Source organism: Juglans regia, chromosome 9, assembly GCF_001411555.2.
Source record: "Juglans regia cultivar Chandler chromosome 9, Walnut 2.0, whole genome shotgun sequence".
NCBI classification, from domain to species: Eukaryota; Viridiplantae; Streptophyta; class Magnoliopsida; order Fagales; family Juglandaceae; genus Juglans; species Juglans regia.
In genome coordinates, this window is record NC_049909.1 from 11,757,689 (window position 1) to 11,770,887 (window position 13,199).

At 36.1% G+C, this 13,199-nt stretch overlaps 2 protein-coding genes across 3 annotated transcripts; one reads left to right on the forward strand and one right to left on the reverse strand.

Annotated features, from left to right (window-relative positions):
* Window positions 1-308: 308 nt before the first annotated feature.
* LOC108989078 (protein DSS1 HOMOLOG ON CHROMOSOME V-like) lies at window positions 309-2,535 on the forward strand. 2 transcript variants are annotated; one of them, XM_018962560.2, is made up of 3 exons: window positions 309-421; window positions 532-639; window positions 2,123-2,535. In XM_018962560.2, exons 2-3 carry the CDS (start codon window positions 549-551, stop codon window positions 2,251-2,253), a joined length of 222 nt encoding a protein of 73 aa, XP_018818105.1. In that variant the 5' UTR covers window positions 309-421; window positions 532-548; the 3' UTR covers window positions 2,254-2,535. The 2 variants fall into 2 exon arrangements, with proteins under 2 accessions (XP_018818105.1, XP_018818104.1); XM_018962559.2 differs by having other exon boundaries at window positions 340-463.
* Window positions 2,536-3,648: 1,113 nt separating this feature from the next.
* Window positions 3,649-11,547, reverse strand: LOC108989083 (serine/threonine-protein kinase STY13-like). Its single transcript, XM_018962567.2, has 6 exons — window positions 10,982-11,547; window positions 9,942-10,063; window positions 7,119-7,315; window positions 6,810-6,984; window positions 4,295-4,429; window positions 3,649-4,163 (listed from the first exon to the last, which is right to left on the reverse strand). The coding sequence occupies exons 1-6, from the start codon at window positions 11,277-11,279 to the stop codon at window positions 3,957-3,959; spliced, it is 1,134 nt and encodes a 377-aa protein (XP_018818112.2). The 5' UTR covers window positions 11,280-11,547; the 3' UTR covers window positions 3,649-3,956.
* Window positions 11,548-13,199: the final 1,652 nt, after the last annotated feature.

The window sequence follows — 13,199 nt, forward strand, 5'->3', positions numbered from 1 at the left end:
CCCCTAGGTGAAATATGGAAGTTTTGTCATTGTTATGCAATTCGAATTTTGTTCGAAGATAGAATATTAAAATTATATTGATCTTGGTGTTTAAATAATTGTTAGATACAACCTTAAAAATTTAAAATGGAAATGTTGGAAATAGAAAAGTTAAGATTTAAAGATGTTTGTTATGATTTAAAAATAAAGAAATAATTTAAATGTTTGTAAAAAAACATTCTCTTGAGATTTCAGACTGATTTGGGTAAAACGACTTGCGTATTGAGGGCAGTCGATCTGAAACGACGCCGCTGTACCGGACTGTTCTGTACTTCATAGTTTATCTTTATCTTTTAAAATCTCTCTCTCTCCCAGTATTTCCCAATCCGAAAAATTAGGGTTTTTTTTTTCAGACTTCACTTGAACTCGCTTGTGATCCGAGGCAAAATTCTGTTTCCTCCTTTCTCTTTTCCTGTTTTGTAGTGTAAGTCTGTGTGTTTTGTATTCATTGGATTATCTTTCTTCTTTTATGGAAACTGGTTTTGGTCCCAGGCACTAGGAGCTTAACAATGGCGGCGGAGCCCAAGGCAGCGACTGAGGACGCGAAGATCGATTTGTTCGAGGACGACGATGAGTTTGAAGAGTTCGAAATCAATGAAGGTAAAATGAAGAAAAATATTTGATACCTTTTTCTTTTTCCACACAAAAATACAATGATCCTTCCGATCTAAGATTACGGTTTTTGGTAGATACATACGGATACAATCGTTTGCAAAATTATGGATGGACTGCTTGTATTGTGGACAAACACAAGTATTGATACTTGAAATGATTTTGATTCTCCTCCCAAAGATCTAACATATTGTAGTAGTTTTTGGGTTTTCCTGGTTCTTCTTTGGTTTAGTGGATAGACTGGTTTTTGTTGATAAAATTTATGGACCCGAGAAATTGAACATGTCAGGCTCCCTGATGAATATTATAGGTCATAGGCACTTCACATGAAGGCAATTGCATCTGCCCCCCTCCCCCTTCTTCTGTCCAGCCCAGTTTTGCCCCTGATCATGAAACCCTTGACAATCTACCTAATTTGCTGTGGTGTTCATAAATATTTGTCTGCTCTCTCTCTCTCTCTCAACACACACACACAAACAAACATATACCTTCATTTTTCAAATTCACCAGATATGCAGATACTATGCGCATGTTTGGGAACCAAAAATTTAAAAAGAAACCCTCTGTTGTTTAGGAAAACAAAAAAAAGGCTGCCTTCAATCAAAACCTCTTTTACTCGTCAAAACAATTTTTCATTACTCAAGAATAGTCTCATCAAATAATTTGCTCCTTTTTTTTTATCCTTTTTTAAAACACAAAAACCAAAACAAATTTCACAAATACCAAAAATAGCTCACAATAATTTCTCTCCAAATATCATTTCATTGGACCCACCACCTTTTCAAAAAATATATCTCAAAAGAATTTCTCATACCAAACATGCTTTTTTATCGACCCCGCTCTCACAAAACCCCACAAAAATCTATCTCTAAAATTTTTCTCAGAGATTTCTTAAATAATCAACAAAGCTTCAATCCAAAATGTTCTAAAAGCACTTGTTTTAGGGCACGCCTCTTATAAACATTTTCCTAGAGACAGGTCTATGGATCTTACACTTGCATCGATCTTTGTGGTTCCTATTCTGTTATGAATATATTCATTCTGTACTTTCCTTGTCATGGTATTTTTATCTTCTCCTTTTTTTTATTTTCTTATTTTTCCGGTCATTACCTGTAGATAAGAATTTATGTGATTGGTTTAGTTGCCTATAAGCAAAAAAAAAAAACAAAAAACAAAAAAGATTGTTTGCCTTCAGTTATTGACTGGTGACTACAAAATAGAAGCACAAGTTTAACCTATCAATCCATCTTTTAACTTTATGAGTATTTTTTTTTCCCCTTTTTTTTTTTTTTTTTTTTGGGGGGGGGGGGGGGGTGGTGTTAAGGGAGGGGTAGTATAAATGAGAAAGGACTGTACAAAAGCACAGGGATATACCCCAGGTTACAATACAGCACCAACCTCTCTCAAGTACCTCTTTCTGACTCTTTTTCTTGCTTATTTTTTTATTCCTAACTACACTAATGCATAACAGAGTGGGAGGAACAGGAGGAAGGGAAAGATGTGACGCAGCAGTGGGAAGATGATTGGGATGATGATGATGTTAATGATGACTTCTCTCTTCAGCTGAGGAGGGAACTGGAGGACAATACTGAGAAGAACTAGGCTAGAATTTTAGACTCATCTCATCTTTTTCACTTGATTGTATTCTCAAATGCTCCATATGAAATTCAATTGGACATGGAAGCAAATGGCCATTTGCAGTATATTTCTGTATGAAATCTTTTTTTTTTGCTTGATATAAATTGGGGATTTTCCTCAAGGTTCAACTTAATTTGGGCAAGCGGAAGAGCTTGTAGAAACCGTGCATAAAAATATGCCTTTCGAACAGAGCAAGTGAAATAGGCATAATGTTAGTCTGGTGGTGCAGAGGCTTACCACAATTAAGATGGTTGTTGCGTCATTTTCTCCTAGTGCTAGGTGCCTAATTCTTATATAACCCAATGACATGCTTACTAATTTGATTCTTGGTTTCCTCCACATCTTTCTACATTGACAACCCTTTTTAGAGTGGAAATGGACTTTGGTAGTGGTTTATATGTTTATTGACAAGCTCTTCTTTGCGCTAAACTCGAAAGAAAATTTTTATTCATAAGCTTTCTTACACTACACACTTTTTTTTTGTTATTTTTTTAATTTTTTTTCTCTTATCAAATGTGTGGTAAATAAATGATGAGTAGAAGAATTCAATTAATTTAAGAAAAATAAAACCAAAAAAATTTTAAAAAAATAAAAAAAAATTGTGGTGTGTAGTGTGTGGGACTTATAAATAGCAATGCTAAACTTGAAAACATCCCTAGCGATTCAGCGCCATCCACTTTTCCGATCATATGGACTCTGCTGACTGATGATATCTCTTCCTGGGCCTCTTCCCTGTCGGCTGTCTAGCTTCTCGACATTTCGAGCATTGTAGCATGGTCTTGTTGGAGTGGTGCAACAAATCTGTGCATCCCTACTAAATCCATATCATTGTACAAATCACTTGTATCTGGATCATCCTACCACATTCTGAAGAAAGTTTGGAATAGATTATGGATCATATCCATGGATTCACGAGAATGTATCTTCCTCGTTATTTCAAGAGATGTTTAACGAGAATGTAATAAGAAAATTTAATTTCTTGTTGATGCTAGCCTGCGTGATGTAGAATACATGAACTATGACTACGGTGTGATCTCTGCAAAGAAAGCAAAAAAACAAAATATATTGTGGTCAACCAAAACTGTCGAGCTTTCCACTGAACAGTTTGTATTTAGATGTTGAAGTGAGTTGAGTTGAGATGATAAAATATTATTAGAATATTATTTTTTAATATTATTATTATTTTGAAATTTAAAAAAATTGTAATGATGAGTTGAGACCGGCAAACAAGATTGTGGTTGTGGTGATTTGAGATAAAAGTCATCTCAGGAATGACTTCGTTTTTTGGAAAGCCTTTCTAGAACCGATTGCACGCCATCAACCAAATACTCAAGCATATAAAGTGGATCGAGATAGCTGTGAGATCTGACTTAATCATAGCAATGATAATGATCATACTATATCAGTAGTGGAAGATCTTACAAAGAGGGGGCAGAGCCAGTCCAACAATCCAAATGAAGTACACATATTTGGTATATTCAATAGGTATTTGGTAAGGAAAAAAAAAAAAAACTTTACATTATCCAGCATTGGTGACTCCGCCTATGCCCACCACCGGTCTTTTTCTCTCATCAAGATATCCCAAATTGTATTTTCTGCAGTGTAACTACAACTGGATCTCCATCTTCGAAATAATTACCTCAACTTGTTCATGCAAACCATAGAATTTAAGGCCCTCGATACTTGCGGAAGCAAATACAACCTTGAGGCTGATCAAGTGGAATCATACCTCCACCTTTTGATGTGTCTATAGCCTCTAACATGGAAACTACCTCTGCCATCTCTGGCCGCTTATCGGGGTTAGCATCCCAACATCGCTTCATTACATTCGCCAGGGAACTTGGGCAACATCTTGGAATATCTGGTCTCAGATTCTAGGTTTTCATCGTGAAAGCATCATGAAGAGGATCAAATCATAATGAATACAACTTTATCAAACAAATCTCCAGCAGAAAGACTCGAGACTTATAGGATACGGTGATTGGGACAGAAGCAGATAAGTTACCTGTCGAACCACAGCTGAAGTCACTTCAGCGAAACTAAGGTCAGGATATGGCATGTCACAGCAATATACCTCCCACAAACAGATGCCAAAACTGTACACATCACATTTCCTGTTATATGGATTGCCATTGAGAACCTGAAAACCACCAATTTGACCAAGTTACTGAAAAATAAGTCATTAAATGATCGTCCCTCCATTTGTTCTTGCTAGCTAGCTCTAAGTTACCTAGAATGTGAAACCTAGTATTGTTTCTTGTAAAGTTTTCCTTCAAAAAATGAAATGAATACTGATCTAAGGTGAAGATTTTCTTTCAACTTTGTAAGAAAAACTTTCAATCCCTGAAATTAGCATATTGGAAGAGAACCACTCCACGTTTTAGAATGAAGTTGAACAATCCCAGACTGTGGTTCACTAGGGTACTAGTGAATTAAGGTAATTCTGAGCAAGCTCTAAGCTGAAACATTAGGACCAGGAGATCAATACCCCCCATTGTGCTAACAGGATAACTCTTTTTTTTATTATTAGTAATCAAGAATATATTAATAAAGATAGGCAAAGCCCGAGTACACAAGATAGCACACAAGAAATAAGCCCGAGTAAGGGAAACTAAAAAGTCATGAAAATTCAGGCCATTAAAATGTAAAGCAATGGCCCATAGAAATAAAGTGCTGAAAAATAGGGATCGAAGTTCCTCTTGAGACCGCTCCTTGTTTTTGAAAGTCCGATCATTGCACTCTTGCCATATACACCACATAATACAGATCGAGATCATTTTCTACACCGCCTTGATTTGTTGAACTCCACTTGGAAGTGTCCAGCTAGCCAAGAGATCTACCACAGAAGCAGGCATAACAAAAGATAGTTCAATCCGGCTAAAGACTTCCACCCACAAGGCTCTAGATGTCTCACAATGTAACAAGAGGTGTTCTACTGTCTCGCCAGATCTCTTACACATACAACACCAGTCAAGAGTAACTATCCGGCACTTCCTTAGATTGTCGATCGTCAGGATCCTCCCCAACGCAGCTGTCCAAGTAAAGAAGACCGCTTTAGGCAGCGCCTTATTTCTCCAAATTCTCCTCCATGGGAAGGGAATGTTTGCGGCTTGGGAAAGAGACTTACAAAAGGATCGAACTGAGAAAATTCCCTTACCCGCTAGAGTCCACCACATCCTATCACCTTGCAGTCTATTGGGCTTCACAGAATATAGAAGGCTGAAAAAAGTCTCAAAGGTGTCCACTTCCAATCTTGCGCTGCTCTACTAAACGTGACATTCCATTGCACTTGGTCTCCTGATAGTCTCATAAGGTCCTCTATTGAGGCATCCTGGTTACGTGCCACTCGGAAAATAGCTAGAAATGCATCCTTTAGAGCCTCATTCCCATACCATATGTCTCTCCAAAACTTAATGCGAGAACCCCTCCCTAACACCAATATAAAATGGCTACTAAAAGCCCCCCACCCCTTCCTAATGTGTTTCCAAACCGCCACACCGCTGACCCCAGATATCTCTTCAGTGCACCAGCCCCCCACATGCTTCCATATTTACAATCCATTGCCAGTTTCCAAAGGGCTTCGGGCTCCTTGTTATACCTCCATAGCCACTTTCCAAGTAAGGTCTGATTGAATGTTCTCAGATTTTTTATACCCAGACCACCTAACGAGATTGGTCTACACACTTTATCCCAGCTGACTAGGTGAAATTTGAATTCATCCCCTATCCCACCCCATATGAAATCACGATACAGTTTATCAATCCGAGTTGCTACCCTGGCAGGCAATTAGAACGAAGATAAGAAGTATGTCGGTAAGTTAGAGAGGGTACTCTTAATAAGAGTCAAACGGCCACCTTTCGACAAATACAGTCTCTTCCACCCTACCAATTTCCTTCCTATCTTCTCTATGACTGAATCCCATATGGATGAGGCCCTTGCAGCAGCCCCCAATGGCAATCCCAAGTAGGTAATGGGGAGAGAAGCTACCTTGCACCCAAGAATACTAGCTAGTTGCCTAGTGTTGCTCACATTCCCAATTGGCACTAACTCTGACTTGTCAAAATTAACTTTCAGACCTGGCGTAGCTTCAAAGCATAATAACTCTTATTCTTAAAGGAATAATGATAGACCTACAAATGTTTTACAACTAACCAATGTGATTGTACCGCCTCATAAAAAATGTTAGTTTTCTTAATTTGAATCTTTCAATTTTGTATAATTGCCCTCAGAGTAGTAAAAGAGTTGTATATTGTATCATTACTCTCTGTTAAGACAATGTGAAGTAAAAGGTGCCATCCTTTATATGAGATGATTGATGGGGGCACCATTATCTCTGCACTAACAGAGACATCCACTTCATGTGCCCAAAAGTTATGGATATTTATGATACACACCTAAAACCAGATGTCTATTTTTTCCCTAAGCATAAATAGACAAGAAAAATCCAGAGAAATCAACAATAACTTTTTTCTGGTGCCATATAACCAGAGAAATTCATCGAGTAAATCAATAGACCATACCTCGGGTGCCATATAACCAAGTGTTCCTGTCTCCCCAGTCATGTCATTAGGATTTGAAGCCTCAACACGAGCAACCCCAAAATCAGCAATTTTTACCGTACGTGTCTTGTCCAATAGCATATTCTCTGTCTTTACATCTCTGTGAACAATCTTCTCCGAGTGAAGGTAACTCAACCTACAAGATATATAATATCCTAAGTTCCCAACTACTTGGATAGAAAAAAGTCCAATTCATGTGTCAACTTTAAATTGTAAACCACAATATTTAGAAGAACAAAAGAATCACAAGCACTAGGCCAGTGTGGGTACCCCCTAGCAAGATCTAGTGCAATCTGGATGACGACCTTAAAAGCTAGCTTCCTTCTCCTGTTTTTTATAAGGTATGACTTCAGAGCACCCCCAGGCAGATATTCCACAACAACACAACAGATATTACTTGGCATGCTAATTTGACCATTATCCGTTTGTATTTGGAGTTCTGATGAGCCCATGGTTGCCCCTATAAACTGGACATTGAGAAGACGATAATATCAAGTAAGAGAAAGTATAATGAAGGATAAAAACGATATTAATAGGCATGTATTATTTTCTGCATAAAATCAAGCCAGAGGAAAAACACAATCAACCTAAAATGGATGTACTGCAGCAGTCAAAAGTGCTGAACATTCCAATGCATCAATTCTTTTACTCAGTCACTGAATTCCAATGAAGTCAGTGCAAAAGTCCTTGTATGGCCACAATGACATTGGAGACAAGGCATAGCCCAAAATATCAAAGAAAAATAAACGTCAAAAAGGAAAAATGAAAATATTGTTTGAGGGTTCCCTATGCAAAAACATCAGCAGCCCCCAACTCTGCCTTTTCTTTCTCCTCCAAGAAGCGAGGCTTCCGTCAATGGTCAAAACTTCAAGATTTGTGATTTTAGTAAAATGCTCTAAATATCATAGAAAGGAACCACAAAGGGAACTCTGGATCACGATAACTATATAAATAAGGCATTGAAACTCCTAAAACGAAATACATCAACATCCAAGTTACATAAAGAGAATAACAACAGAAATTTTGAACTATAATATTTTTTTATATAGGTAACATTTTCAACTATAATTGAAACTCATCTTTCTTCCTTTTACAATTGTTTTTGCAATCATAGTGGACAATTCCCAAGGGATCATTTCGCCGTTGGTGTTGGCTTCAGCTGCTGACTCCATCATACCCAATCTAGGGATTGACAACAGCATGCCTTTCCATATCTGTCACTTCTATGGAGATCAGTTCAAGGAACAGAATTAGGTAGCTCAAGCACTTCTTAACCACTTCTTTGAGGAATTTTTGTGAAATAGAGCAGCAGCATAAATTTTAGCTTGAGTTTCACACATAATTTGAACTGGGCAGCAATGCTTGAGCTTATTTGATTCAACTAAACTAATTCAAGTTTGTCTAATTTACTTGCTAGGGAATTTGGCTATCCAAAACTCTGTACTCTATAGCTCCATGTCACCTAAAGCCTCAGCCACGTTAATTTGGTCATATCAAGAGAGAGACTCCTTGCTGTAACGTGGTATTTATATGTCCAAACAACTTGGCTGACTAGTTTCATGTGTCATTCAACAATTTTTTTCCCTTTTTTTTTTTATTTGCATGATGTATAGCTATGATGCATACCAAATTCCAAGTAATATTAACTTCTTTTAAAATTTTATTTATCACGCATCCAGTAGTTTAATTTGTTCCAACTGAGTGTACAATAATACAAAAGCACCAGCCTACTTGAGATGTCACCACAAGGAAAACAAAACTTTTGCATACAAAAAGACTTTCAATCCACAAGAAGAACCACACTTGAGCAAGTGCCGCAGATTGAAATGAATGAATCCAATCTTTGTGGGAGAAGCTCCAATCTTCTACCTTCTCTTAGGTTTTCACTTACTTTCGAAGCCATTAAAGGTTAAATCTAGAGCCCTTGGTGCATCAACTCACCATGCACACCCCAACATTAGAAGCATCACACCTCCTTCACCCGTCATTAACCGTTGGCTGTCTAACACACGTGGCTGCCACACGCTACCCGGCTGCCTCGGGTTTCAGCCTGCTTGTGACGCCAATCACTTCTAGCTGGCCATTGGTTGGATTACCAGCCATGTTATGTTTTTATATATTTTTTTCTTGTCTTTTTTTAGGGACTGTCAACCTTAGATCTACACTTAACCACCACCTACTACCCACACACGCCCTTACCGGGGGTCTTCCAGCATGTGGCTTCACCTCCCCACTGAACAACCCCGCATTTTGACCGGCACATGGGCCACTCGTGCAGCCACCAACATGCATGGCTCCCAAGCACTGCTGTATTCCATTGCAGTAAAAATTGTTGTCCTTTTTTGCCAGCTTATGCTTCTTTTACTGGGAGTCGAAGATAACTCTGTATGCCCCCTTATCCAAGGACCCAGGAGAGGAGATTCTCAATGACCACCCCAAATACAGACAATCCCAATGCACATCTTAGTGCTAATGGATTCTCATCCAGTCGAAGAAACTGCCTTCATAGCACCCTATTCTAGACCATGACTTGACAAATCATGGGACCAGAATCGTAAGGTTCCATTTCCCTTTTTTTTTTTATCGCACTGTAATGTTTGTGTTGGGGTGTTTGTAGGCCCCCACCCCCTCCTATTGTACCTTTAAATCTTATTTTTCTAGTCTTCCCATTAAAAATTATAATAGCTCTGGAACCGCAACGTATGAACCTTGTATCCTGAAAAGTTGCGTGTTTTTTTACAAGTAAATTAAATACTTACTTAAATCTAGAATAGAAAAGCCAAAGAAGGAAAACAAAAAGAATATAAAAAGAATGAAGATTAATCCTTCAGTGAACTAACAGAAAGAAAAATGAAGAAGCTCAAAGCAACAACAGATTCCCAATCGACATTTTTATAAAAGGTAACCTTAAATTAAGATTTTTATAAAAAGCTAAGATTTAAATGAAAGGTTCCATTTTCTTCACCACATGTGTTAGATATATGAGTTGTCCACCTAATAATAAGTGATATACAAATATATGCAATCCAAATTTGTTGGGCATTGATGGATATGTTTAAAAGAAGAAAGAAAGTTGCAGAACTGAAAGGTAACCTTAGTGACATTGGGATGATCTAGCTTATGCCACACAGCAACTTCTTGCGCAAAAGCTGCCCTTAATGAAGCAATCTCAGCGTCAGTTCTATGACCCTCCTCACCCCAGTCGAGCAATTTAACTGATGATCAAGAAAAAACCCAGAAAAACAATGTTAACAATTCTTCGTTTTTGTTGAGTTTTGCTGGGTACCACTGCAAATGGCTTGTAAACAAATGCAACACACTCAGCCTGAAAAGTGGCTAACACGATATTAGAAAGAAACCTAATAGATCTTAGCTATATATATTGTGATGATGGCGAGGATGAAAAACCAAATCCTAATATTTAGATTCCACACTATCTTTATTGCTAGTTTTCTTAGCTGAAACCTTAACCCACAATTGTGATCACATGGAAGTTCAGTAATGCAACAACATCAACCAAGTAACTGCTATCATCAGCAAATTCACCCCGACACCGTGTCTGTCACAGATTCCACAAGAGTACAGTTACAGTGGCCAGTCGCCGATCCATTCATAATACTCCATTGAGTTCTCTTATAATAATTAAAAATAGTTCTTGAAAAAGATATAAAGTCGAGAAAACACCAAAGAGATTGAATCACCTTGCCTTAGCCAGAGTGGTCCCACTGATCCGTTATAGGACCGACCAATTTAAAGTATAATTTCAAAGTCAACCAAATCGATCAAAGACAAGAACATGCATGTATAACTGGCCATCTGGTAAATCTAACAACTAAGAAAATATGAGACATAATCCGGAAGGAAATCCAAAAAAAAAATATATATATTACCACAAGCAACCACTTTGCATAAAGCATAGTATACTCGGGAAAGAAATGACTCTAGTCAAAATCATAAGTAGGAAAATGGGTCCTTAGGGAAACAAAAAAGGGAATTTCAAGTATGGAGCGTTCAAGCCAAAACCCACTAACAAAATTAAAAACGTTCTTTCGATCAAAATCTGAAAATTTTGGCAAAGAAAAGAATCAGTCAAAGCAAAAATTAAAAGTGGTGGGTGAGGAAGAGAGACGGACCAGCGACATCCTGGCCGTCGTAGATTCCACGGTGAACGGTGCCGAAGGTGCCACGGGCAATGACAGCCTTGATGACGAGCTTGGCGGGGTCGATCTCCCACTCCAGCCTCTCCTTCTTCATAGTTCCGGCGGTGGACATGCTGTTAATAGCAACGCTGTTACTAGAACTACGGTTGAAAGTCTCATATTCCTCCCTTTTCTTATTCTTATCCAAGGTCCACGCCCTGTCGAGGTGCTCATCCAAGCTCTTCAGATCAATCTGATCCGCCCTCACAAACCCATCACTATTCTTCTCCATATTTCTCACTTTTCTTCCTCCCTCTCCGTCGGCCTGCGTCAGATCAGAGAACAGTGGAACAGACCTGCTATGCTAAATATGCTCGAAAGCTTGGATCAAACCAAGAAATTGTTGCTTGTTGTGGTCCGTATCTCTCTGGGTTTCCACTAAAGATGGGTAATTTTCGCTGGGGATTGGAGTTTCTTCGTCAATCATCATCCATGTGGGGCACATGGAACCGCCTGAGCGTAACGTGTGCTTCTGACCCACTCTGGTCTCCTCCCTCTGCTCCTCTTCTTCTTTGCTGTTTAATCACTTTTTTTTTTTTTCATTTTTTATTTTATTGATACTATTATTTTTCAAAAAATATTATAACCATAAAAAAAAATTACATATTATAAAATTATTTTTATAATAAAATAAATCTAACAAATTAAATAAAATTACATCAATGTATTAAATTCTTTTATATAATTCTTTTATAAATATAACAATACTCTTATTTTCCTCCTGATTTTGAAAATCTACTTCGATTATCATAGTTAAACCACAATTAAAAGATTATCGGGTTTATCTTTTACAACACATTTTAAAATATTGTATACAAGATAAAGATGAAGAATAACAAATTATTTTTGCTTATCCACATATTCTTAACAAAATTAAAATAATTTATACAACTCATTAATGTATTTGCTTCCCTAATAATTTTTTTTGCTTACTCATCTTGTTCAATTGTTTTATCTAGTTATTATTAGGGATTATTACATGCTATGATTGTATGTAATATTTTACGTGTGATTGGTGTTAACAACAAGTTAACAACCATCTCAAATCAGTCCACCCCTTGACCACATCAAAATTATCGTTGCGGTGATACCTTCGTAGCATCGGGATTGGCATAATCTAATATTTGAAGATGAGAAGTACAATAGTTATAAAAAAAATTTATAAATTGATATGATTTTATATGATATATTAAATTTATTTATAATAAAAATAATTTTACAATTTAACTTATCATATTAATTATTATTAGTTTATAAATTTAATTTTTTAAAATATTTTTGTAACTAAAATATTTCTACTATGTATATTCAATTTAGTTAATTTTATTTTTCCATAAAGGACAAAAGTAAAATAAATAAAGATGGATGTCATTAATTTAACTAAGTTATTAATTATTGCAAACCAAAAAGGTTAATGTTCTCAGAATTATTTAGCATTAATTAATCACAATGGTCGTCGGTCATTGAAGTTTTGATTCTCTTTGATGCTTAATACTCTCAATCTACTTCATCCCATCTTATCTCATTATTATAATTTTAAATTTTTTTTATATAAAATATAATAAACAATTTAACAATTTTTTCAAATTTTAAAATAATAATAATATTAAAAAATAATGTTTTAAAATATTTTATTCAATTTTTAACTTTAATTTAAAATCATTTCATTTCATCTTATCTCATCTCATTATCTAAATCTTAAGAGATGAACCGATTTCAAGAAAAAAAAATTAAGAGATAAACCAACCGTTTTGTGTTTTCTAACTTATCTCAATTGTTTTTTTTTTTTTTTTTCATTCTTTCTTTTTCAGCCTTTTCTTATCAATATAATAAAAACAAGAAAAATAATAATAGCAGTTTGGTAGCAATATCAATTTAAAGGGAATTCAATTAATAAAATACAAACTGTAATATTGAGTCCCTTTTTTATCAGAAATTATCAGCCAATGATAAATACCACCATCCTCTAAAGGTTGAAATGAATTAAACAAATATAAGTGAGTGAAATAATAGATTGAATGAATTTTGTATCTTAAGCACTTGCACATTAATAATTTTTAAATTTTTTTTAATAATTTAATAGTGCAATGTATCAATTTTTACTAGATATAAAATGTAAAACAAATAGTAATGTGCACATCCTTTCAAGATT